The sequence below is a fragment of the Primulina eburnea genome, chromosome 14 (genome assembly GCF_022965805.1).
Source record: "Primulina eburnea isolate SZY01 chromosome 14, ASM2296580v1, whole genome shotgun sequence".
Classification (NCBI taxonomy): Eukaryota; Viridiplantae; Streptophyta; class Magnoliopsida; order Lamiales; family Gesneriaceae; genus Primulina; species Primulina eburnea.
In genome coordinates, this window is record NC_133114.1 from 18,571,530 (window position 1) to 18,597,811 (window position 26,282).

Here is a 26,282-nt window from a genome sequence, read left to right on the forward strand (position 1 = left end):
ACTCAGCAAGTGGAGGCAGGTCGATTTCCACGAATACATATTGAACTTAATTTTTTTAAAACATATTTTTAACAAAATTTCAAAACTTATTTCTTTTAACTTATCATAACATAACCGAATCAAATATGAGATAAAGGTTATCAGACGAGTCATAGCAGTTCAGAAGCAAATCAGAACAATTCAGAACAAACAAAACAATGTTACTCTTCTCATTTTCTGTAGTCAAATTGTCCCAATATGCTAGTCATCTAAGGGGTGAGGCCAGAACACGGTTTTATACCCACCGATGGGGGCCTGAACAGAATTATAATTATCGTTCCATATCTAATTTGAATTGTAACATTGTAACACAGACTCAGATTTATCGGACAGAACTTTTCAGAGTTTTGACAGAAATCTGCAGGGTCAAAGAATATTGAATTTCAGAATAAACTTAACAGTCATCAATCGAAATTTTATATTATGTAATCACCAAATTTCGAAAATCATAATCACTAATAAGCATGTCATGTTATTTTTATACAAGGTTTAAAATACAATAAACTACGTAAAAAAAAAACCCACTTACAGTGTTTTGAAGTTACGGTTTGAATGTGCAGAACTTGGTCGAACGAACTTGCTGGATTCGGCACAAGTGATGACTGAATTTTTGGCAGAGTTTTCTTACAGTGTTGACAAAATCCTCCAGTACGAAACTCCGGGACGAACCTCCTTTCTCCTTGCTAAGTGATGGCCGAAATTTTTGTAGAGAGGGAGGGCCAAAAATTTGAGAGACTTTGGAGGGATTTTTGAAGTGTAATTTTTGTGAGATATGAGATGGTATTTATATAAAAATGTTGGCTTTTAACCTCCCATTCAGCCGATTCCCTTGTTGCCCAAGCAAGGATTAATTGTGGTCAAGGTTAACTCAAGCACCAAGGGTCATATATATTTTCTAAAGGGTCATTTCTTGCATAACTAATTTGTCCAATCTCTTATCTCCTCCTTTAGCTCTCTTTTTTAGCCTTCTAGGACAAGCATAATTGAGCTTAATTGAGCAGAAAGACTTCTCCGATGATGATTCTTTGATTGATGCGATTTCCTATAGCATAGTTTCCCGTTGAGCTAAATCCCCGAGCTTCAGAGCTACTTCCTCGAGTCAAGTTAACTGAACAATTAAGTTAATATTTGAGTTTTATATTTAGAATGAAAGTTTTGAGCTTAGTTTCGAGTTTTTATTTCTTACATGATTTGCTCTGGAAATTCCAGGTTCTCACACGACGTGTTTATATTTTAAATATGAGTATGCCTCTTGTTAGATGGTTCCACGAATCTTTATTCGGGAGACGAGTCAATCGTCCACATATTTTCAATAAAAAGCAATATTTTGTTAGAGAATGTCCAGCGAGCCAACTTGTGGGTTGAGCTTTATTATATAAAGTATCATGAGATCTACCTCTCAACATAAGATCGTGAAACTCGTTAGGAAGCATACTGCATATTTTAAACAGGTCTTTAGTCAAATCAGCTGCCTAAAATAAAGATAAATATCACTTGAGCTGAGACTAATATATGTGATGTAAACATCATATTTCATTGATAAAGGTATTGAGATGTCGATTTGTACAAGTGAGAAATCATTTGATGATTCACTGAACAACCCTCCCTCGGTTGTCCAAGAGGTAATCATTTATCAGTTGAATAGTTCGCGGTTATGGTTGTATACCATTAATCCTTTGACCCAGGATAACATAGAGGTTCTACGTATTAGTATTCACTTTGATCCGTTTACCAACTTCATTGAGAGTCATTAGTTTGCGAGGTTGGGTATATTTTCGAAATACATAGGAGCAAAATACATTGTAGTCAAAGATTCACCGTTTTCCTACTGTTGAAGATATCATATGTGCTTTAATGAGTTAATAGTACAAGGAATCTCTGTCTAGAGTAAGACATGTGCATTTTGGATAGGTGTTTTTCTCGATTGCACATACCATGTCACTATTATTACTCAAATATACATTATTTCGTTATCGAATTCATATGCAACTCTCGATATGCCAATGTCTATTGATTTGATCTGAATATGTGAGTTGAATGGACCGTAATGTACACTAACTATAACTTAAAGTTCTTGTAGGTACTATCAGCTATACATAGGAGATCATGAGGTGATGCTACTTGACGCTTTTACCATAATCCGATGGGTGCAATCGAAAATGAGTTCTGACATTCTTAATCAAGGGATAATTAGAGTAAGCCCGAATAAGAATAAATGTTATTTTGAATCATATGGAGGTGTGAACCTACAACTAGTTGTCCATGAACCATTGAGAGTTATACAAATATTAGATTTTGTGTTCCCGTCGAGATAGTCAAAGTTCAAGGAGTTGAATTTGGCGACTGTGGTTTGATGGAGATCAAACAAAATGCTTATAAAAGATTTTATAAATTGACTCAATATGATAAAGAAGTGGAAGCTAGTTTAGCTACTAATTGAGTAAAAATAGTTGAATTGTATGTCTTGCTGAAAGAGTTCACAAAACTAGCAACTGCCAAAAATGGATCAGTGAAAATTTTGATGTTCGAAATTTTTAATTTTCATTATATGAACAAGATTTGTATCTTTGATAAATTGGCGTTGTCAGATCGTCGATGAGAATTATAACAAGTTCACAATTATTCATTTAATGATATTGAATTTTACTAATTAAATAATAGTATTAGTAATAGTGAATACTAATATGTACAATACTCTAATAAAATATTCTAAATAGATATATAATAATTTACTAAAAAGTTAATTAAGAAAACTAAATAATGATTTTTAAATTTTAATTAATGTGTCCATGCATATAGCAAATGTGTCTATGTAGACGTATTAATATTTATACACACATACTTTATATGGAAATATAAGATGTGTATATAAAAATATATCATGTATTATCAAAATTTGATTTATATATATATATATATATATATATATATATATATATATATATATATATATATATATATATATATATAATTAAATGAAAATTAAGAGTCCCAAAGACAATAAGATTAGGAATCTTAGTAACATAGGACTTCTGTATTTTTAATAAATATGTTATCAAAAGTTGATAACACAACACAAGGCATAAAAATACACAACAAAATTCCTCCTCTCCTCCTAAAAGTATCGGCCATTACGAAACAAATTTTTAAAACTTTCAATGCGTTTTAGGTGCGAGAAAACTATACTCCAAATTTTTTTCATAGATGACTCAAACATATTATATTTATCACAAAATTGACTCATAATACCGTCTCACAAGAGCTTTTGTGTTTAAATACATACTATATGTTAATGTTTCTAGTCATATCATTCTCTAATTTGTTGTGGAATAATGCAAATTAATAACATAGAAAGTTATATCATTTGATAAATTTTATGTCATTGTTTGTTTGTAGGTAAATTGTTCAAGCACCAAAAATATATCAGCTTATATCCTATTATGTTTGACTAGTTAATTTGATTAATTAATTTTGTAACAAGATCCTTATTGAATTAATTTTTCTTATAACCATGCTAATAAAAAGTATGTCAAAAAGATTATAAATATAATTGTTTAATTAATTGATCCCATAATCTAAAAATCTAACAATCCGACCCATTTTCTTCTCTACTCAAAATTGGAGTGTGCCTGCTGTTTAATATTTTTAGTTAATTTAAGCCGAAAAGGAAAGATGTCGGAAAGAGTCCAAACCAAGAAGATAGAAATGCAAAGGATTCCTCTCTATAAATAGCCTCTGTCCATTGTTTTCCATCATCACGAAACTCAAATACACCAAATCTCTCCGTCTTCTTCATCAATTATTCTACCATTCACATTCATTTCACTCTCCTCTTTCGAATTTTTCATGGGTAACCCGAATCGATGCTCGGTTATCATTGTCGGAGCCGGAATTTCAGGTACGTACGTACATATTTTAATTTATTGCAGTCCAGTTCCTTGATGCCCAAAAGTCCTTCAAACGTGACAGGAATCTTTAATTTCTTTGAGTTCTTTTGGTTGAATTGATTTGATTCTGATGAATGATTTGCATGTGCTTGTGATTTCACGTAGGGATGACGGCGGCGAAGGTTCTGGCGGAGAATGGCGTGGAGGACGTGGTTATACTGGAGGCGTCGGACAGGATAGGCGGGAGGATGAAGAAGGAGGAGTTCGGAGGCGTGACGGTGGAGCTCGGCGCCGGATGGATCGCCGGAGTCGGCGGGAAGAAATCGAATCCCGTGTGGGATCTCGCCCGCCAACACAACCTCCGCACCTGCTTTTCCGATTACAGCCAGGCTCGATACAATATCTACGATAACAGGTAATTATTTTTAACTTAATTAATTCCAAATTACATATTCTTAATTATATATTTTTAAAAGATTATATATATAATAACATTAGTGACTTATAAATTTTGAAATTAATGGTGATTTTAATTTCGACATTTTCCAGCTTTTCATATGCGTACGCATACACACACACTTTTTTTTTCTCTCACTCCACTTAATATTTACTAATATCCGTCTATGCATGCACATACGTTAAGCATATATAATTTTGATATACTGTTCATTTCTGTGTCACTTAACACTATATATTTATATATGTTTACTGTGTGGACACATAGATGATTACGATTAATTGGACAATATATCAAAATTGTTAATATATATATATATATATATATATATATATATATAGTTAATCTAAAATTTACCAATCTTAATCAATTTATTTTTAATCATAATTTATCTGGTTATCTTATAACTATTAATTGTTCTTGATAATGACACTCGTTAAGGATAGGATAATTAATTCCTTAATAATTAAATATAATAAATTTTTTATTTGTTTAGTGGGAAAATATTTCCAAGCGGTGTAGCCTCAGACTCATACAAGAAGGCCGTGGATGCCGCAATTCTGAAGCTAAGCTACGAACAAGCCAATCAAGAATACAATGACGAAACGGCATCGTAAGCCTTAATTTATGAGTCATTTTTCTAATAAAAAGAATATAATTTTACAGGATTTTATATTATATATATTCATTTTGAAGAAAAAAATAATTGGTTGGTCCAAATTCCGATAAAATGTAATGTGACAGAGTTCCAAAGACTCCATTAGAGCTGGCGATTGACTTCATTCTGCATGACTTTGAAATGGCAGGTCAAAATTTTATTTATCTTTTTTAAAATAATTAGTCAATAATAATATAAATATTATTATTTTTAAAATTATATTTTGAATATATAGAGGTGGAACCAATTTCGACGTACGTAGATTTTGGTGAGAGGGAATTTCTGGTGGCAGATGAAAGAGGATACGAGTCCTTGCTTTATAAAATGGCGGAGACCTTTCTTTGTACCTCCGAAGGTCGAATCTTGGACAATCGTTTAAAACTCAACAAGGTTAGTTTAGGTTATTTTCTCGTATTATATATGTACAATTTTGATATGATATCTAATTAATCGTATCTACGTATGTGTATATCGCTGAGTGTCACTTTAGTGCTGCGTATCAAATTATATATATGTGTGTGAGTGTGAAATTAGATTTTTAATTTTTTTCTATAAAAGTAGGAGTAAATATATACTTTGATGGAGACTAGGATTGTAGCCGAGTGGTCTCATTCGGTTAGATTAGCTGGTTCTTCTCTCCGATTTCGATCCTCCTTCCTGCGTGTTGTAATAAAAAAAATATCTATATAGTTTGATGTGATTGTTGAGGACAACTTTGCTTTTATGAATCTTGAAGAGAAGCTTATTTTATGATTTCCCATAAATTTCTTTTTCTTATAAAATTGATGGATAGAAAAAAGAAAACGTGTTGCAATAAAATTTAGAAAAATCTCTTCAATAATTCACAAGGTGTTCGTTTGTGTGGAGGGAAATGGGAGTTGGAGCTATAATGCTTAGTTCATCTACAATTCTTGGGGGTCCCCAATTAATTAAATTTTTATTTAATTTTCTTTGTGCAACATGATGTTTCTTAGGTAGGCCGTCATATCAAATATTTAAGAAAATAGAAAAATTATAATTAATTCTTGAACTTATCCCAAAATCTCAAATTTTGTCTTTTACTAATTTGTTTTAATATGTTGACATTTCTTGGATTTGCATACATCAAAATACTACTGTTTCCCTGTCAATCTGTATATGAACGAGCGAATGAATGAACCTTTGATTCGACGAAATTCGGCTCAGGTAGTCCGGGAGTTGCATAATTCGAGAAACGGGGTCGTGCTGAAAACCGAGGATGGTTCGGTTTACGAAGCCGACCACGTGATCTTGTCCGTGAGCATTGGTGTTCTCCAAAGCCAACTCATCAAAATCTTACCACCTCTCCCAGTAAGCTCCTTTCTCTTCTGGAAATCTTTAAAAAAAAAAAATACATTTTATAATTGATTATTCATAACTTTACTAACTATCAATTGTATGTTAAGCATTATAATTATCCAATAATGGTTCCATGAAATTGAAAATTATATATTATTATTGTAGTTTTTATTTGCTTATGGTCCCAATTGGGTTGGACTACCTAATCTTATAAATGGGTGCATGAAACATCACTAACATTTTTTTTTAAAGCACATTAAATAAAACTATAGTTTTGTTTGATAGATAGACTCACATTGAAAACGAGACCACTTCACGAGACAAATTAAAGTCGGACTCGTTAAACATGATAAAACAAACTGTTATTGAACCAAACTTGAGCTATTCACAAATATAATAATTTCAAAACGAGCCGAGTTTAAGTCTAATATCATTCCACTCGACTCGTTTTAGATATGTAGTTGAGTTTCGTAGTAGCAGTATCTATAGGCTGTCCCTCAATGGATCCAGAAGTTTTTTTTGGCTCTTTCAATATTAAATTAAAAGCAATGTTTACGTGTAATCAAAAAGCTGTCCGCAGTTGGTGGCCAGATAATCTTTATTTAAATGGTAAACTATTTGTTTAGTGTAATTCAATTATGCTTTAGTCTTTATTTGTATAGGTGACAGATGCAAAACGTGTATATACATTAAATTTTAATATAAGATATGATAATAATGTATAACAAACTTTTATATAAGATATATATATATATATATATATATTTAATATAATTAAATTAAACAATGTGACAGAAATGGAAAACAGAAGCCATAGCAAGTTGTGATATTACGGTGTACACAAAGGTATTCCTCAAATTTCCAAGCAAATTTTGGCCCACTGGTCCTGGCAAAGAATTTTTTATCTACGCCCACGAACGAAGAGGATACTACACGTTTTGGCAGGTAAATTATTAGTATTTTTTTATTATATTATATTTTTTTTTTTTGAAAAAAATTATATTATATGATTTTCATGTGCATTATTAGTTAGCGGTTTGCTGCTCTATCTGCTCAATATTAAATTAAACCATAAGAAAATTTAATGTATATTTTTCAGTTGAATATGATTTTAACGACTAGCTAACCTTATTTTATGATCAGCACATGGAGAATGCGTACCCGGGATGCAACATTCTCGTCGTGACTTTGACAAACGGAGAATCTAAACGAATCGAAGCGCAATCGGATCAAGCGACGATGGAAGAAGCCATGGAAGTGCTGAGAAACATGTTTGGTCCCGACATTCCGGACGCAACCGACATAATCGTCCCTCGCTGGTGGAACAATCGTTTTCAGAGAGGAAGCTATAGTAACTACCCGATTTACGTCGATACTCAACTTGTCGACGATATTAAGGTTTGTACCTTGCTTTTTTTTTTTTATTCGTCAGTTTAAAAATCTCACTGTCATAGTTGAAACCGATGCTCTATCAATTGTTCATGGATTAAATTCCTCAATTCCGGATTCCTCTTTAGGATTTGGTTTATATATAATTTGTAATGCATGTGATCTTGTTTCAGTGTCCGGTGGGTCGGATATTTTTCACCGGTGAACATACTAGCGAGGAGTTCAACGGCTACGTTCACGGGGCTCATCTCTCAGGTGAACTAATCATATATATACACACACACACAACACACTCACACAAATACATATATAGACGTTGTAGATATAGATATATTACCTTAACTATGTTTCATATCAAGCAGGAATTGAAACGAGCAACGCTTTGCTAGAAGAAATGAGGACAGAAAAGAAGCGAAGAAGCGAAAATCGAGCTTTTCTATTAGAACCATTGTTAGCACTGACGGGATCTTTAACGTTGTCCCAACCCGAACCAAGATCAAGCTTACATACAATTGATATTCCTCAACAACTCTTCTTACAAGCTACCAAGATTCAAACCGCCAAGATTCGACTTCCGGAGGCTATCTTATGACTATATGGACCTATTTGTCCTGAAAATCTTAACAGTCTGACTGATGATGATAAAGAAAACGTTTGGATAGATTCTGATGAGCAGCACAACTCGTTGATGCGTAGGTAAAGGATCGGGGACGAAAAACACATCGCGGATGTTGAATTTGCTTCTGTTTTGTTGAAGATTTTGAAGAAAGATGAGTTTATTAGAGGAAAGGTTACATGTTCTTTGGCAATGTACATAGTTTTCTAAATCTGGTTTGGTCATTTGTTGTCTGAATGACTATAGTTTCTTCGTTTTATGAGTTGCATTGTTTGGAGAATTTTTTTTTTTTTGTAATTTTATCGTTGTACAATTAGTTTTGAATTACCAAATTAGCTCGATGAAAATCTATTCATGCAAGTTCATTATTATTTGAAAAAAAAAATGATTTAAAGTTGATTATGTGTTTCAGATATATTACCAAATCCGTTTTTAGTAGCTCCTTTATATTAAATTAGTAATGAAATAAATATTCTAGAAAAATAATTATGTATATATAAAAAGTGTATTAATTAAGTGAGAAAAAATGAGATAACAATATGTGACTCGAATATAATGATATCAATTGTTATTTAAATTAAATCAGAATTACATATCTGTGTGTAATATGAGAAAATAATCAATTTAATCATCTATTTTGTTTTGTTTTCTTCCTTTACTTTCTTATAGTTTTGCTTTTTGTTGGTTTTCAGTCTTATTTTATTGGGATTCTAATTAAGAGCCGAGCATATCAACAGTTTTCCGCCACCAAATTAGCACTGCGACAACATATGATCGAATTGTGATTGTTGAACTTGAGTTGAATTTTGCAAGAGTTTTTGAGGACTTCTCAAGATCGTCATTGACTTTGCACAGTTCAAGATCATTTCTACTCAATTTCAAGTCGAGACAAACTGCCTTTTTAACTCATCATTTTCTTTTGAAAGAATCGAATTTGTCTCGTTTCTTTTAAGCCAATCATCATACAGCTCTCCATACATCATCTGGACAGTCTCTAGCGTAAGCTCTTCTTGGTCATACTCCTGAATTTCTTCACAGTCCAAGTTCCCAAGAAATTTTGCATTAAGGCATAATGAATTTAAGATTGTGTTGCGGCCCGGTGTTGCAACAGCAGTGGCAACACCAAGTGGATTGACCTGCAGTTTGCATGTATTTTCAAATGGCGGATAGTGATGTAAAATCATCTCCTTTATTGGATTTAAGATATTCATTAGAATCTTCATCACTCAAGGAAACTGCCATGTTTTTAGTTTTGCGGAGTCGATTGGCACACACTCATTAGCATAATGCTCACATCCAGAACACTCTCTACATTGTTTGGAGTCCAATCTTTTAGTTTCTAGTTGAGCCATCACTTCATTTCTCGGTTTAAAATACCGTTGAGTAGGTGTAGGTAGTTTATTTCTGTCAGAAAGGCCAAAAGAAGGTTTCGGTGGTTGCATAAATTTCTTCGTGTCTCTCATTCTCTTCAAGTAATCACCGAACTTCTTATTAATCAAAGAGATTAATTCCTCACCGAGATCAGATTCCTTTGATTTATGAATCAGATTGTTGAAGGAGTCATCAGAAGCTTGCAATGCAATGGCCTTCCCTTTATCTCTTTCTGTATATCCAGATTCATCTCAAAAGTCCTTAAAGAGCTTATCAAATATTCCAGATTCAAAGTAGACGTGTCCTTCGATTCATCAATGGCACAGATCTTGATGTTAAATCGTTCAGGAAGAGATCTTAATACCTTACTGACGAGCCTTTCATTAGGCATAGGATCACTGAGACTAAAGGCTTCATTGGCTATACCTCGAAGTCTTCGATCATATTTAACAATAGTCTCATTATCTTCCATTCTTAGGCTCTCAAATTTAGAGGTCAACATCCTCAGTTTGATTCTATGGACATTTTCAGATCCTTTGCAGTGCTTTTGGAGAATGTCTCATGCTTTTTTGGCATATGTACAATTTGTGATAAGGCTGAATATATTGACATCAACAGAGGTAAAGATGACATTGAGTTCCTTTGAGTCGAAATTTGATGACTGAACTTCATCATTAGACTATGCACTCTCAGATTTAACTCGGCTGTCACCATCAGCATCAACAATTCTAGGTGATGACTAACGTCTAAAGCCCGTTTCCAAGCCCTTTCCTCGATGAATTTATGACATCTTCATCTTGACTTTCTAAAACGCATAATTCGATCCATCCAAAATTGGTGGTTTGAAGGCAGCACTTGAAGCCAATGCTTTCATTGAGCTATCGTTATATTTCCTGTAAAAACTACAATAAACCAGAATCAAGTTGTAGAACCCGTAAATCAGTCTACGTATAAGCCATGCATAATTCTAGATTTTTAAATTGACTTCATTGCATAATTATTTTAAATGCATTTCTCGAAGTTAATTATTTTATTATTTCAGTTCAGTAGTTTGATTTTTAGCATTTCAGTTATTTCAGTGAGGCCGGACCGGAGTTGGAGTCTAGAGATAAATTTAAGATTTCAGAAAATATTTCCAGGATTTAATTTAGCTAGCAAGTAAGTTAATTTAAGTTAAAAAGGAGGTTTGAGAATTTATTTTAATTATTTGAGGTGAGTAGAAAAAATTAGTTCATTTAAGTTCTTAATTAAGGAATTAGTTCACTAAATTAATTAAAAGATTAGTGAGGCTTTTAAAGGTTAGTGATTTACTAAGTATTTAACATTCCCCTTCATTTTTAATTGCAAGAATCGGCCACCCCTTGGAGATGCACTAACTCAATTGCCAACTCAACACCTTTGACCTTTTCTTGGTTAATTAATTAGTAGGATAATCTTTTATTTTTGGGAGCACCATTTAATTATTATTTAGAGCTTATCCTAGCCTTTAAACCAAGGTATATTTCGGTCACTTGCATTCTAGATCCATCCAACAATTTGTTGCTAGCAACAACATTTCAAATTTGAAAGGAGGGGGAGACTTGGTCTTGCTTTCCTATCCCTTTTATTGTGGATCTCCCCTCAATATCTAGAACCACCCTCTTCCCTCTCCATCACCGAAAACAGCAGCTCATTTTCAGATCTAGAACCGTGAGTTTTCAGTAGAGCTTTAGGGTGGAAAATCGTGTGCATCAAGAGAGAAAAGAAGGAAGGAAAAGCGCTCCACTCCTCCGCGTCGTAACGTCTCGTTCTTTTCGTTTTCTTTCAAACGAAAAATCCAGGCATGTACATATGTTTTTCTAAACCTCAATCAAGTCATATTAACATTATTTTCATGATTCATGACCACCCTTCCATGCCAAAAACGAAATACAGCACAGAATTTTTAAGGAAACACATGCAGATTTTTTTTGAGTTCTTGAGCAGCTTTACGGTTTCACTTGTTGTGATGTTTCAGGTGGATGGCTCGACTCCAGGCTCCCAAGGCGACATCTAGGCATGTACTAGGATGGATTAGGACCACTTTGGTCCATTAAAATCAGCCCCCATGCATGAGAGAAATCGAGATGACAGCAACTCCCCTTTGCTGTCATTTTTGTGCTTCAAATTTCAGTTTTTGTTGTCATGGGAAGAGATCTGATCTTGGCTGCCCCAGGGGCTTATATCCATGGTTAGATCACTTCCCTAGCATGTCTAAGACGTGACTAAGTCGCCCTTTTGGTGGCTCGGTCCATGGCTCCTCGGTTTTTAAATCAAAACAACAAAACAGCCCCTCCCCTTCTCGCCCCTTCGGTTTTTGACAGCTGGTGTGTCTTGGCTTGTTTGGGTTAGATTTCGAGTCATGGCTGGCCTAGGGCCAGTAGCCATGGCTAGGACCCTTCCCTAGCAAGCATAGGACGTGGTCAAGTCGGCCATAAGTGGCTTGAGCCATGTCCCAAGTCGTTTGGACAGAAGCAACACAAGTGTCCTCTCGGCCCCTTCATTTTTGACAGCAGGTTTGCATTTCGTTTTTGTGGCTTGGTGTGGATCTGGTTCGGCCTTGTGCCCTTAGCCACGGTCCATACCACACCCCAAGATGTCTAGGTCGTGCCACGGTAAATTGATGGCCACTGGAACGACGCAAGACATCGATCAAAGCAAGACACTACGCACTACACAGCTGCTGGATTTTTTTGACAGCAGGTTGCTGTGCCGGTGCGAGGGCTCGTCTGAGTTCTTGGTTGGCTTTTAGCCTATGGCCTTGGACTGGACAGTGCCCCATTGAGTTAGGAAGGTCATGTTTTCGACCGTTCGTGATTCGGATCATTTTTGAGGTCGTTCGAGAATTTACGGTGCGATGTGCCAAATTGACTCTCGATAGAGTGTTTCATGTTTTGGCCTCCATTTCACCTAGATTTCGACCCTCATAATTTTAGGAGCATAAATTCATAATTTTAAGCGTATTTTAATCATGACGTCACGTTGGTTCAGTGTTGGTTCGGGTTGGTTTAAAGTCATGATTAAATACGAGGTCGTTAGAAGTATTTGTCGCATTTTAGAAATTTAATTTCATCAATTTGCCAAAGAAAATCCATTGCATATTTTATGGCATATTTAGGTCGCAGCGAGCCTGGGGACGATCCATTCCAGTTGGTAAAATTTCAGGATATTTTCATTATCGTCAGTTAATTATTTACGTGCATGAAAACAGAAAATGATTATCTTTGAGATTTATGCGATATAGCTTGTGGTTCATTCACTATGTGGGAGCATTATTTATACGGTCGCCAGTGACCGCTCAGTTCAGGTTGGTACCATCGGGTCTTCAGTGACCGCTCAGTTCAGGTTGGTACCATCGGGTCTTCAGTGACCGCCAGCTCAGTTTCAGGCTCCCCGGTAGTCAGTTACCGATCAGTTCAGCTTAGTGCAGTGGCCACAGGCGTAAAACATAATCTCAACAGAAAATTATATCAGTTATTTCAGTACAGGCTCCAAGGAGCAATTATTTTTACTGTGATTATCAGTTCCGCATGCACGTATTATAATTGCTCAGTACCGATTATTTTCAGCATGTCTCATGGCATGATATTTTATCCCATGCATATTTTACTTCAGATTTTTACTCGTTACCTGCGACATATGCATGCTGAGTCTTTAGACTCACTAGACTTGATTGTTGTAGGTACTGATGAGGCCAGGGCCGAGGGCGGGGACCAGTGAGCTAGCTTGGGTCGGCAGTAGTGGCACCCGAGGACCTCAGTGCAGCAGAGTTTATTTTATTCCGCAAACTAAATTTTTATCAGTCATCAAACATTTTTTTTTATTGTTGTTGTTGGAAAACAATTATTTTCTTCCGCTGCTTTTATTTTTAAACATTGGACTCGATTCATCAGTGGATTTTATGAGTAAGGCCATTTAAGTTCATTCAAAAAGAAAATTTTTAATTTTCCGCAAATTTTAAACCGAGAAGTTTTAGGGCCTTTTCACAAGTACTTAGTATATCAAGCGTAGGCTCTGATACCGTTTGAAAGGGTGTTGTTGATCATAAATGCACAGGAAATAAATATATTGTTTGCATCATATTTTTAGTGTTGTGACACAGTGTTGTCAACACTAGTGCACAACATGCAGCGGAAGTTAATTATAAACAAAAAAAAATACAATTTTAATAAATAAAAGACAAGTTTAAATTACGCCTCATGGCAAAAATTCATTAGAAAATTATGTAAATCGTTTACACAATACTAGTGAAAATAACAAAACTAAATTCCTTGACACTCCAAGGAATTAAAATGCATCAAAATAAATCAAACTAAAAACTAGATACATAAACCGAAGTTGCTTAAAACATATAAGAGAACACTATTCGATCAACACTCTATGTCAGTGTTGTTCTTTTAGTGTCTTCAATATCAATCAGCAACACGGTATAAACGTGAACAAATCACTCAAATTCTTCAAAATTAAAATTATATTTTATGCTTTCTCTGCAAAAGTTAGTTGTCCAAAACCCTCAAATGCACCACGTCCACGGCTATAAGCCTTCTATATTTATATCTCATGCTTGACCTAAAAATCATTCCATAAAAGAGTTCTAGAACATATGGAAAAAAGATTTTCATTAGATATAAAAAAAATTTAAACAAGGAAAAAATATTTTAGAGATAAAAATCATATTAAAATCAATATTATAATATCTAGAGATAAATCAAACAAGATCTTTTAATATAGAAAAGCAAAATCTTAAAGTGATATTATCAATTTAACAAAAAATAAATAAGGAATAACATATTCTTTTCAAACTTTTTTCAACTAACTTGTCCGATTTTAGATTTGGTCCATTAAATTTTTTAAAGTTTGTTTTTTTACACAAATTTTTAATGTTTGACTATTTTGGTTCAATTACTGATGCGACATCAAATAAGTAAGCAATTTACGATGACACCTTAGCATTTTTTGTCATGTCAGCATTTGTCGGTACTAAATAAACATTTTTTAGTGTCACGTCAATATTCCAGTGAAATATGACTGAAAGTAACAAAAAATTGAAAGTTAATTTTTCAAACCCAAACTTTGAAAATTTAATGGACCAAATCAAAATGAAAATAGTTAGTAAAGCAAAAAAGTTATTCCCTGTTTCTTAACACAAACTAACACGATACAATGTGTAATCAAATTAAATGTGTGAAATTAATTATTTACGTAGGATTTTTTTTTTATCATTTTCAAATCTATAGTGATTTATTATAACTCATGGATCGACATCGGAACGATCTTTTTTTTACCTACCAATATAAATCAAACGGGTGAGTGTTTTTTACACCACTCTTATATGATATGATGATTATAATATAAGATTAAAGTTCTCATCACAACTTAATTATTGATCCATTATTTTTCATGAAAATTTCAACGACGGCTAAAGAATTCGCTCACTCGAATGGAATTAAATATCAAAATTAACTTGAAAAGACGGTCTAGAGCACAATTAGTAGTCGAAGAGACCTGTAACAGGAGTCGCCATATTACTACAAAGTAATATCAGAAATTCAGTGCAGTCGCAAACGTGACGATAGAATGCAAGCCCACATGCAAGAAGTTGTGCCGGAAGGATGCCAATGCACGCTGCGTTCTGTCGTGCGTTGGGGCACTATTTTACGGCGCTTGTGAATTCCGATCACCCTATTGCTCCAAATTCTACGTATGTTGACCCCTAAATTAATTATTTTTATTACGCCAACAAGCCAATACAACATTTGTCGTTTATTAAATAATATTAAATTTTAGAAAGGGATATTTTTTTATAAAATAAAACTTCAATTAATTTCGGTCTGATTTTGAAACATCTACTACTCGTTTTTCTTAAAATTCCATAAACATTTAAAATAAACATCTTATCATTATTATATCATTCAAGGCACTGTCAAGACGTTTACTATTTTTCAGGTATAAAATGACCGTTTTACCCTTAGACGTAAAATTTCTCGATTATGACTTTTTTTTACTTTCGTTGACCCTAGACCATCCCAAATAATTATTTAAACTTAAATTAAATTTATTATATTTTTATTTAGCTTAAATTAATGGCTTTTGATTTAATTTTTTAATTATTAATTCGTAAAGCGTTTTAATCCCGAATTATTTCGAACTTTATTATTGAATTCTCAACTTTTAAACATAGTTTTTTTATTACCTAATTTACCTTTGAGAACCATGAACCACCCCCATGGACCCACGGTTCAACCCTTAACCTTTTAAACCCCAATTCCGAACCCTACAAAAAAAACCCTCGAGCCATCTTTTGGATTCTTCGAGCCGTACTCGAGCCAGTCCTTGTCCAGCCTATCTAGAAACCCCTTTGGACCCCCTGAACTCGACCTAGCCCGCTACAGCCCCTGCACGATGCACAGAAGCCGTGTGAGTTGCCTTGTATTTGCGCCTAGAACTCTAGTTAGACAAAGCTCCTTCGCCCGTGTAATGCCCCGAACACTGAGTGATCATTCTAAATTGATAGATATGCTATGGATAATGTGCATAGAGATAAGAAATAAGAGATGAAGAAGTTTGGCTTAAAATATAGAATTATGCCATTGTAATTCGAAGTCACACCGCACCTGCAGTGCTTGTAGACACCGCACCCGCGGTGCAATGGGCAGAAAGTTGGTAAAATTCCCGTAGCCACACCGCACCCGCGGTAGGATAACACCGCACCTGCGGTGGTGCGACCGCACCCGCGGTCGTGCAGAGACCGCACCCGCGGTCCTCGAAATTCAGAAAATGCAAGATGTGCCGTGAGCACAGCGCACCCGCGCTCCTTAAGTCACCGCACCCGCGGTCATGCGTGGAGATTGAAAAATAATAACACTTGTACATAACCATGCAATATGATGTGCTGGTCGCTTCTCCTTCATCTCAGAATGCTGAGACCGAGAGTTTGACAAGGAGAAAACCTTCATTTCCTTTCCATCTTAGACTTGTGATTTTGAAGGATTTAGCCATCCGATTTTCATTCCGAGTTGAGATTCTTGTTCCTCGCGTTAAGAGCTATAAGGTGATGTAAGTTTCATTCGATTCCTGCATGATTTGAGATATAGGTGTTGGAGGAACTTTAATATGTTCATAGATATGTGTTCTTGTGATGAGTTTGAACATATATTCGAAACCGGATCGAAGAAATAACATTGTATGCATTTATTATGAATTCCAGCATGTTTAGAACTAAATTATGCAGATTTTGGATAATAGCATATGGCTATGATGATGATTACGGGTTGAGAATTAAGATGTATTGCTATATGTTGTGAGTTGGACTGATCGGTATTGAGAAATCATGTCGTTATGCCGTCAGATTGTGCCAAGATTACGTATAGAATTAGATAGGTGTTGAATGGAGTTGGGAATTGATATTGTATGTCTGTACATTGCCATTTCAGATTTGGAGTGACAGAGTTTATATCCCGACTTCGAGACTTCGATTTAATTCAACAAGAAAGGTATAAACCATGTTGTTTGGGAAGCCACAACTCAAATAAGATATTATTTGAGTTTCCCCAAATCAAAATCACATACTAGAATTGTTGTATTTATTTGTAACATGTTATGACTTGTTTATAGAATTATATTCAAATCTTTTTACAGGAGTTTGCTTTGATTATAGCATTGTATTCAAGCATGTAAGATTATTATGATATTCAGATATGAATACGAGCATGCTTTGTTACAGGTTGATAATCATTGCATTTAAGATAGGAGAGTCGTTGACAGTCATTGTCAACTATCTAGATGTTCGGTGTATCTCAGCGTAGGAGTAGTCATTACTCTTATTGCAGCCGTTGATACAGTTCTGACCGAAATCTAGGAATAAGACGTACAGTCACCCCGATTGGGAGGGTAGGTGACAGCCATTGACGTCTTATTCACACCGGGATCCCTAGAGTTCTAGTCGAGTCGAGTCCAGACATGGTTTGATTCGCATTGCATTGCCTATGCATATGATGTTATTTATGATAGCATGTTTCATGTTTAATTGATTATATGCATGTATACATGTTTATATTGGGATTTGTTCTCACCGGAGTTTCCGGCTGTTTTTATGTCTGTATGTGTGCATAACAACAGGTGGGGCAGGATCTGGGTCACGCAGAGGATGAGAGATGGACATAGCGTGGTGATCTCGGGCTTAGCAGAAGGACTAGTAGTTGTACTTTTATCATGTACTGTATTTAATTACTAGTTGTTAACTAAGAATGGAACAAGACATGTTTGTACCGTACGTTTGTACATTATGTTTGTTAAATAAATAAAGACTTTATGTTTGTGTATATACATTAGATTTAATGTGAAAAGCGAAAAATTTGACCCACTTTTATATTAATGATCCATTGAATCCCAAAGAAAAAGTTAGAGCCCGGGTCCCCACAACAGGTGGTATCAGAGCCATAGGTTCTGTAGACTAAGATAGGATAGAATGAGCGGGGTAGATAGAGTCTTCTTCCTTGCTCTATGATGTGCTAGCATGTTTATTTCTTTTCTTGTTACATGTTGTTCGTTATTTGATTGATTACAGCATGTATTGGTTAAGACTGAATCAGAACCGATTCTAGATCAGAGGTAACTGACTAGAGGAGGGCTGAGACAGTTGTATATCTTGTATTCTAATCAGTTGAATTATTAGATACATGCCTCCTAGAAGAGCCGCCGTTCCTTTACGACCACCAGCGCCAGAGCAGGGTAGCACATCCGGAGATACGATGGACGTCACTGCTACGCCCATGGAGACTCTATTAAAGCGATTCCAGTCATTCCGACCACCGACCCTCAAGGGTACAGAAAATGCAATCGAATGTGAAAGCTGGTTGGAGGATATCGAAATGTTATTCGAGTCTCTGGAATATAGTGACAAGAAGCGAGTAAAACTCATTGGCCATCAACTGCAAGACGTGGCTAAGTATTGGTGGGTGAATATAAGGAGAGCACTAGAACAGCGTGGCACTGAGGTTACATGGAAAGCATTCAAGACAGAGTTTTATCAGCGATTCTTTCCTGTATCCTACCGTAAAGATAAAGGCGCTGAATTTGCAAACCTGAGGCAAGGGCAATTGAATATTGAAGAGTACGTTGCTAAATTTTCTTCCTTACTTCGCTTTGCACCTCACGTTTCAGGTAATGATGAGGCCATGGTAGATCAGTTTATAAACGGCTTAAATCCTGATGTCTTTACATTGGTTAATACCGGGAGACCCAATAATTTCGCTGAAGCATTGAACCGTGCCAAAGGAGCAGAAGCAGGGTTGCTGAGAAACAGAGTGTTCCGTATGTGGCTCCGAGTCCAAGACCGCCACTACCTCCAGCACAACATCCTCCTAGATTTGATAGCGGCGGTAGTAGCAGCGGGCGGAAGGATCCGTTAAAAGCAAAGGGCAAACAGTTTAAGAGGGCAGGGAGCAGTTCTTCGAGCTCCAGCGGGTCAAGACAGAGAGGTCTTGGCCAGGGTTTAGAGGCGATGAGTGGATATTGCAGTACGTGTGGAGGTAAGCATGCCACAGAACAGTGTCAAGGTGTAGTGGGCAGATATAACATATGCAAGCAACCGGGACATTATGCCAAGGTCTGTCCTCAGAAAAGTGGTGCATCGAGATTCCAGGCTGCAGGGTCGTCTGCCTCAGTGACTCAGCCCGAGAGGCAAGCTTCATCTGTTCACTCATTTCAGCCGCCACCTGCACAGATCCAGCCTCGAGCCAGAGGTGGCCAGACAGGGAGTCAGCCTCAGAGACAACAGGCTCAAGTATTTGCCTTGACTGAAGAGCAAGCCCAGGATGCCCCAGATGATGTCATAGCAGGTAACTGTTCTCTTTGCGGTTATCCTGCTTATATATTGATAGATACGGGTGCATCGCATACATTCATTTCAGAACGATTTGCATTATTGCATTCTTTGTCTGTTGAGTCTTTGTTAGATGTGGTGTCTATTATTTCTCCGTTGGGAAGTGGTTTGATAGCTGTGACCACGGTTAGACATTGCATCTTACGGTTTGAGGGTCATGAAATTGATCTAGACTGCATAGTACTCGGGTTAGATGATTTTGATTGTATTGTTGGAATTGACATGTTAACAAAGTACAGAGCCACCGTGGATTGTTTCCACAAGATTGTCAGATTCAGACCAGAAATGGCAGAGGAGTGGAAATTCTACGGAAAGGGTTCCAGATCTCGGATTCCCTTGATTTCGGCTTTGTCTATGAATAAGTTGTTACAGAAAGGAGCAGATTGATTCCTTGTGTATGCTGTAGATATACAGAAATCTAGCCCGACATTGGCAGATTTGCCAGTAGTACGAGAATTTGCAGATGTGTTTCCAGAAGAGATTCCAGGGTTACCTCCAGTGCGAGAGGTAGATTTTAGTATCGATTTGATTCCAGGTACCACTCCTATTTCGAGAGCTCCGTATAGGATGGCACCGATAGAGTTGAAAGAATTAAAGGCACAGTTGGAAGATCTTCTAGCCAAGGGATATATCAGACCTAGTGTATCTCCTTGGGGCGCTCCGGTACTATTCGTGCGAAAGAAAGATGGATCGATGCGGTTATGTATTGATTACAGGCAACTGAATAAGGCGACGATGAAGAATAAGTATCCTTTGCCTAGAATTGATGATTTATTTGATCAGTTGCAGGGATCCTCTGTTTATTCTAAGATTGACTTGCGATCCGGATATCATCAGCTTCGAGTTCGAGATGTAGACATACCGAAAACAGCATTTCGAACCAGGTATGGGCATTACGAATTTATTGTCATGCCTTTTCGTTTAACAAATGCTCCGGCGGTATTTATGGGACTGATGAATCAAATCTTTCAGAGGTATTTGGATGATTTTGTTATTGTCTTTATCGACGACATTCTGGTGTATTCTAAGAACAGGAATGAGCATGCAGAACATCTCAGAATTGTGTTGCAGACACTGAGAAATGAGAGACTGTATGCCAAATTGTCAAAGTGTGAGTTTTGGTTGAATAGAGTTGTCTTTTTGGGACATATCATATCTGGAGATGGTATTTCTGTAGATCCGAGTAAAGTGGAAGCTGTGCTCAGTTGGCCGAGACCGACTTCTGTGCCAGAAATACGCAGTTTCATGGGTCTAGCAGGATACTATAGACGATTCATCCAAGATTTCTCCCGTATTGCCAAGCCAATCACACAATTGACACAGAAGAATGCGCCATTCTTATGGTCTGAGGAGTGTGAGTCGAGCTTTCTAGAATTGAAGAAGAGGCAGACCAGTGCACCTGTCTTGATGATTCCTTCAGGTACGGGTGATTTCGTTATATATTGTGATGCCTCTCACAGAGGTTTGGGATGTATTCTTATGCAGCGAGGTCATGTGGTCGCCTATGCCTCAAGACAATTGAAGACTCACGAGACTCGATACCCCATTCATGATCTTGAATTGGCGGCTATCGTATTTGCACTAAAGATCTGGCGTCATTATCTTTATGGCGAGAAATTCGAGATCTATTCAGACCATAAAAGCCTCAAATACTTGTTTTCTCAGTCAGAGTTGAACATGAGACAGCGTAGATGGCTTGATCTATTAAAAGACTTTGATTGCGAGATCAAATATTATCCAGGAAAGTCGAATGCAGCGGCAGATGCCTTGAGTCGAAAGATTTGTTCTCTATCCTTATCGACGATAGGTGTTACAAAACTCGTTGAAAATTGTTGTTTCTCTGGATTAGAATTTGATACAGATAAGAAGCCACTACGACTCGCTACTATTCAAGCTGAGCCAGATCTGATCCGGAGGATCAAAGAAGCATAGAGAACAGATCAGAATGTGCAAAGATCGATTCAAATGGTCAGATCAGGACACTTGTCAGAATATCAGGTGCATGAGCATGTTTTGTATGTCAATAACCGTCTTGTTGTGCCAGATGTTTCAGACTTGAGACATCAAATTATGTCCGAAGCGCACTGCAGTCGGTTCAGCATCCATCCTGGTGGCAGAAAGATGTATAATGATTTGAAGACACAGTTCTGGTGGAAGCAGATGAAGACAGACATCGCCAAATATGTGTCTAAATGCTTAAATTGTCAACAGGTGAAGGCCGAGAGGAAGAAGCCCGGAGGGTTACTTCAGAGTTTGTCTATTCCTGAATGGAAATGGGACCACATTTCCATGGATTTTGTGACGAAATTACCCCGATCTTCCCGCGGCTGTGATGCGATTTGGGTCGTTATCGACAGATTGACCAAATCAGCTTGCTTCATTCCATACAGAATGACTTACAGACACGATCAGATGGCGGAGATATATATTCGAGAGGTAGTCAGATTACATGGTGTGCCGAAGTCTATCGTATCAGATCGTGATCCACGATTCACTTCACACTTCTGGCATAGTTTACAGCAGGCCTTAGGTACAACATTACACCTGAGTACTGCGTATCATCCTCAGACAGACGGACAGTCAGAGCGGACTATCCAGACTTTAGAGGATATGTTGAGAGCCGTGGTGCTAGATTTTGGCACTAGTTGGCAAGATTCCCTACCTCTTTGCGAATTCTCTTACAATAATAGCTACCAGACGAGCATTGAGATGGCACCGTTTGAAGCTTTATATGGTAAGAAGTGCAGATCTCCGCTATACTGGGATGACATCTCCGAGGTACCAGAACTTGGGCCAGATATGATTCGTGATATGACAGAGCAAGTGAAAGTTATTCAGAAAAGGATGAAAACGGCGCAAGACAGACAAGCGAAATACGCCAATATCAGACGTAGACCGTTAGTATTTGAGCAAGGAGACAGAGTGTTTCTAAAGATTTCCCCCTTCAGAGGCGTTGTCAGATTTAGCAAGCGTGGAAAGTTGTCTCCTAGATACGTTGGTCCTTACGAGATTTTAGAAAAGATTGGCGATCGAGCATATCGACTGGCTCTTCCTTCTTCTCTATCTGGGATACATGACGTCTTTCATGTATCGATGTTGCGTAAATACATGCCTGATGTTTCTCATGTCATTCGTCCTGACGAAGCTGAGCTTGACCAGACTTTGAGCTACGTTGAACAACCGATACAGATTCTTGATCGAAAGGAAAAGAAGCTCAGAACGAAGACTATTCCTCTAGTAAAAGTCCAATGGAGTCGACATGGCATCGAAGAAGCGACTTGGGAAACAGAAGCAGATATGCGCCAGAAACATCCTGAGTTATTTACTTGATGTAAGTATTTATTCAGTTTTAGATGGTAATGCTGTTTTAGATACTCTAATTGATTTATTTCAAGTTCGAGGACGAACTTATGTCTTAGAGGGGGAGAAATGTAATGCCCCGAACACTGAGTGATCATTCTAAATTGATAGATATGCTATGGATAATGTGCATAGAGATAAGAAATAAGAGATGAAGAAGTTTGGCTTAAAATATAGAATTATGCCATTGTAATTCGAAGTCACACCGCACCTGCAGTGCTTGTAGACACCGCACCCGCGGTGCAATGGGCAGAAAGTTGGTAAAATTCCCGTAGCCACACCGCACCCGCGGTAGGATAACACCGCACCCGCGGTGGTGCGACCGCACCCGCGGTCGTGCAGCGACCGCACCCGCGGTCCTCGAAATTCAGAAAATGCAAGATGTGCCGTGAGCACAGCGCACCCACGCTCCTTAAGTCACCGCACCCGCGGTCATGCGTGGAGATTGAAAAATAATAACACTTGTACATAACCATGCAATATGATGTGCTGGTCGCTTCTCCTTCATCTCAGAATGCTGAGACCGAGAGTTTGACAAGGAGAAAACCTTCATTTCCTTTCCATCTTAGACTTGTGATTTTGAAGGATTTAGCCATCCGATTTTCATTCCGAGTTGAGATTCTTGTTCCTCGCGTTAAGAGCTATAAGGTGATGTAAGTTTCATTCGATTCCTGCATGATTTGAGATATAGGTGTTGGAGGAACTTTAATATGTTCATAGATATGTGTTCTTGTGATGAGTTTGAACATATATTCGAAACCGGATCGAAGAAATAACATTGTATGCATTTATTATGAATTCCAGCATGTTTAGAACTAAATTATGCAGATTTTGGATAATAGCATATGGCTATGATGATGATTACGGGTTGAGAATTAAGATGTATTGCTATATGTTGTGAGTTGGACTGATCGGTATTGAGAAATCATGTCGTTATGCCGTCAGATTGTGCCAAGATTACGTATAGAATTAGATAGGTGTTGAATGGAGTTGGGAATTGATATTGTATGTCTGTACATTGCCATTTCAGATTTGGAGTGACAGAGTTTATATCCCGACTTCGAGACTTCGATTTAATTCAACAAGAAAGGTATAAACCATGTTGTTTGGGAAGCCACAACTCAAATAAGATATTATTTGAGTTTCCCCAAATCAAAATCACATACTAGAATTGTTGTATTTATTTGTAACATGTTATGACTTGTTTATAGAATTATATTCAAATCTTTTTACAGGAGTTTGCTTTGATTATAGCATTGTATTCAAGCATGTAAGATTATTATGATATTCAGATATGAATACGAGCATGCTTTGTTACAGGTTGATAATCATTGCATTTAAGATAGGAGAGTCGTTGACAGTCATTGTCAACTATCTAGATGTTCGGTGTATCTCAGCGTAGGAGTAGTCATTACTCTTATTGCAGCCGTTGATACAGTTCTGACCGAAATCTAGGAATAAGACGTACAGTCACCCCGATTGGGAGGGTAGGTGACAGCCATTGACGTCTTATTCACACCGGGATCCCTAGAGTTCTAGTCGAGTCGAGTCCAGACATGGTTTGATTCGCATTGCATTGCCTATGCATATGATGTTATTTATGATAGCATGTTTCATGTTTAATTGATTATATGCATGTATACATGTTTATATTGGGATTTGTTCTCATCGGAGTTTCCGGCTGTTGTTATGTCTGTATGTGTGCATAACAACAGGTGGGGCAGGATCTGGGTCACGCAGAGGATGAGAGATGGACATAGCGTGGTGATCTCGGGCTTAGCAGAAGGACTAGTAGTTGTACTTTTATCATGTACTGTATTTAATTACTAGTTGTTAACTAAGAATGGAACAAGACATGTTTGTACCGTACGTTTGTACATTATGTTTGTTAAATAAATAAAGACTTTATGTTTGTGTATATACATTAGATTTAATGTGAAAAGCGAAAAATTTGACCCACTTTATATTAATGATCCATTGAATCCCAAAGAAAAAGTTAGAGCCCGGGTCCCCACAGCCCGAGCCACCACCCTCACCCTCACCCTCGTGACCCTCACTAGACCACCCTCAGAACTATCTTAGCCCAACCCTGACCACCCTGGCCGAGCCTTGACTCCATATGAACAGCTGCTGATCTGCTTGGCTCGAGAAGAGTCCTATCTCGCAAAGACTCCTCCCCAGCCGCTGTGCTTGAGTCCTAGCGTGGCTAGGACTCTTCCCCCTCTCACCCACGCCTGGCTCGAGCCTTGGTGCCGCCCTGGACGAGCCGTGCGCTGGTTTACTTCCTAACCGAACCCTTGTGTCCCAACGTGTGATTATTTCGTTCCAGCTTATTCTAGTTTCATGTGCAACCTTAACCGTGTATCATGTGGCCCTTAAAATCGTGTAAGAACATCCCATCATGATCCCATAACGTGGCAATCCCTTCATGCAATTATAACATAAGTTTTTGAATCATGAAAACATGATTTAATAACACCACAAGCATAAAACGAAAATATTCATAAGAAAATCTTGTTTTTCATGCAAACGATAATCAAACACGTAATAAGGTGTGATAGATGAGAAAAAAGAGATTTATGGTGTGTCTTTGCATATATTACGCACGAAAACGTTGTGACGATTCAAAGAACGACGACGTAAAACCTATACTGATTTTCCTTCCGAAAATCGATGCTTCTCCTTCAAAAATACGTGTGGTGTGTGTGTTTTGGGGGAGGGGAGAGCCCTTGTAATTTTTTAGGGTAAGAGGCGTGAGTTTTGGGGTTTATATGGTAGGGTTTAGGCTTTAAATATTTGATAAATATTAAGTGTACAAGCCTAGACCCATTAACATGATACAATAGACCCATTAGTGCATATTTAAAATATTTCGTTTAGGAAAGTTCGTGAAAATTTTAGCCGAGTTCTCGAAAAATCCATATTTTAGTCGAAAACCGAATACCGTTAAAAATTACGTCTCGACGTATAAAATCACCTCAAAACTCCTTATTCTTAAAAATATCATATAACATCAACCTTATTTTAAATAATAAAAAACAATTATTTAATAAAAATATTTTCCATTTTTCAGCCTTTGGTCTACGTTTTGGATCACATCTCGAATAACTTTTAAAAATGCAGTTTACATGCATTCGTGTAGAAAGTACATTTTATACATGCAACCATACACATCATATTCAATTTATGCTAATTAAAACTATTTAATTAGCTATTTTTTATTTCCGCTAAAATTGCATTTTAATTTTAGACCTTACAGATTTGGACACAATCAGAAGATGACAACA

General features: G+C 36.9%; 1 protein-coding gene across 1 annotated transcript; it reads left to right on the forward strand.

The window, feature by feature from the left end:
* The first annotated feature begins 3,748 nt into the window (after window positions 1-3,748).
* On the forward strand, window positions 3,749-8,774 carry LOC140812859 (polyamine oxidase 1-like). The gene is made up of 10 exons (XM_073171226.1): window positions 3,749-3,937; window positions 4,092-4,341; window positions 4,880-4,996; window positions 5,128-5,189; window positions 5,277-5,431; window positions 6,227-6,370; window positions 7,154-7,303; window positions 7,502-7,756; window positions 7,921-8,002; window positions 8,110-8,774. Exons 1-10 carry the CDS (start codon window positions 3,886-3,888, stop codon window positions 8,337-8,339), a joined length of 1,497 nt encoding a protein of 498 aa, XP_073027327.1. The 5' UTR covers window positions 3,749-3,885; the 3' UTR covers window positions 8,340-8,774.
* The last annotated feature ends 17,508 nt before the right edge of the window (window positions 8,775-26,282 follow it).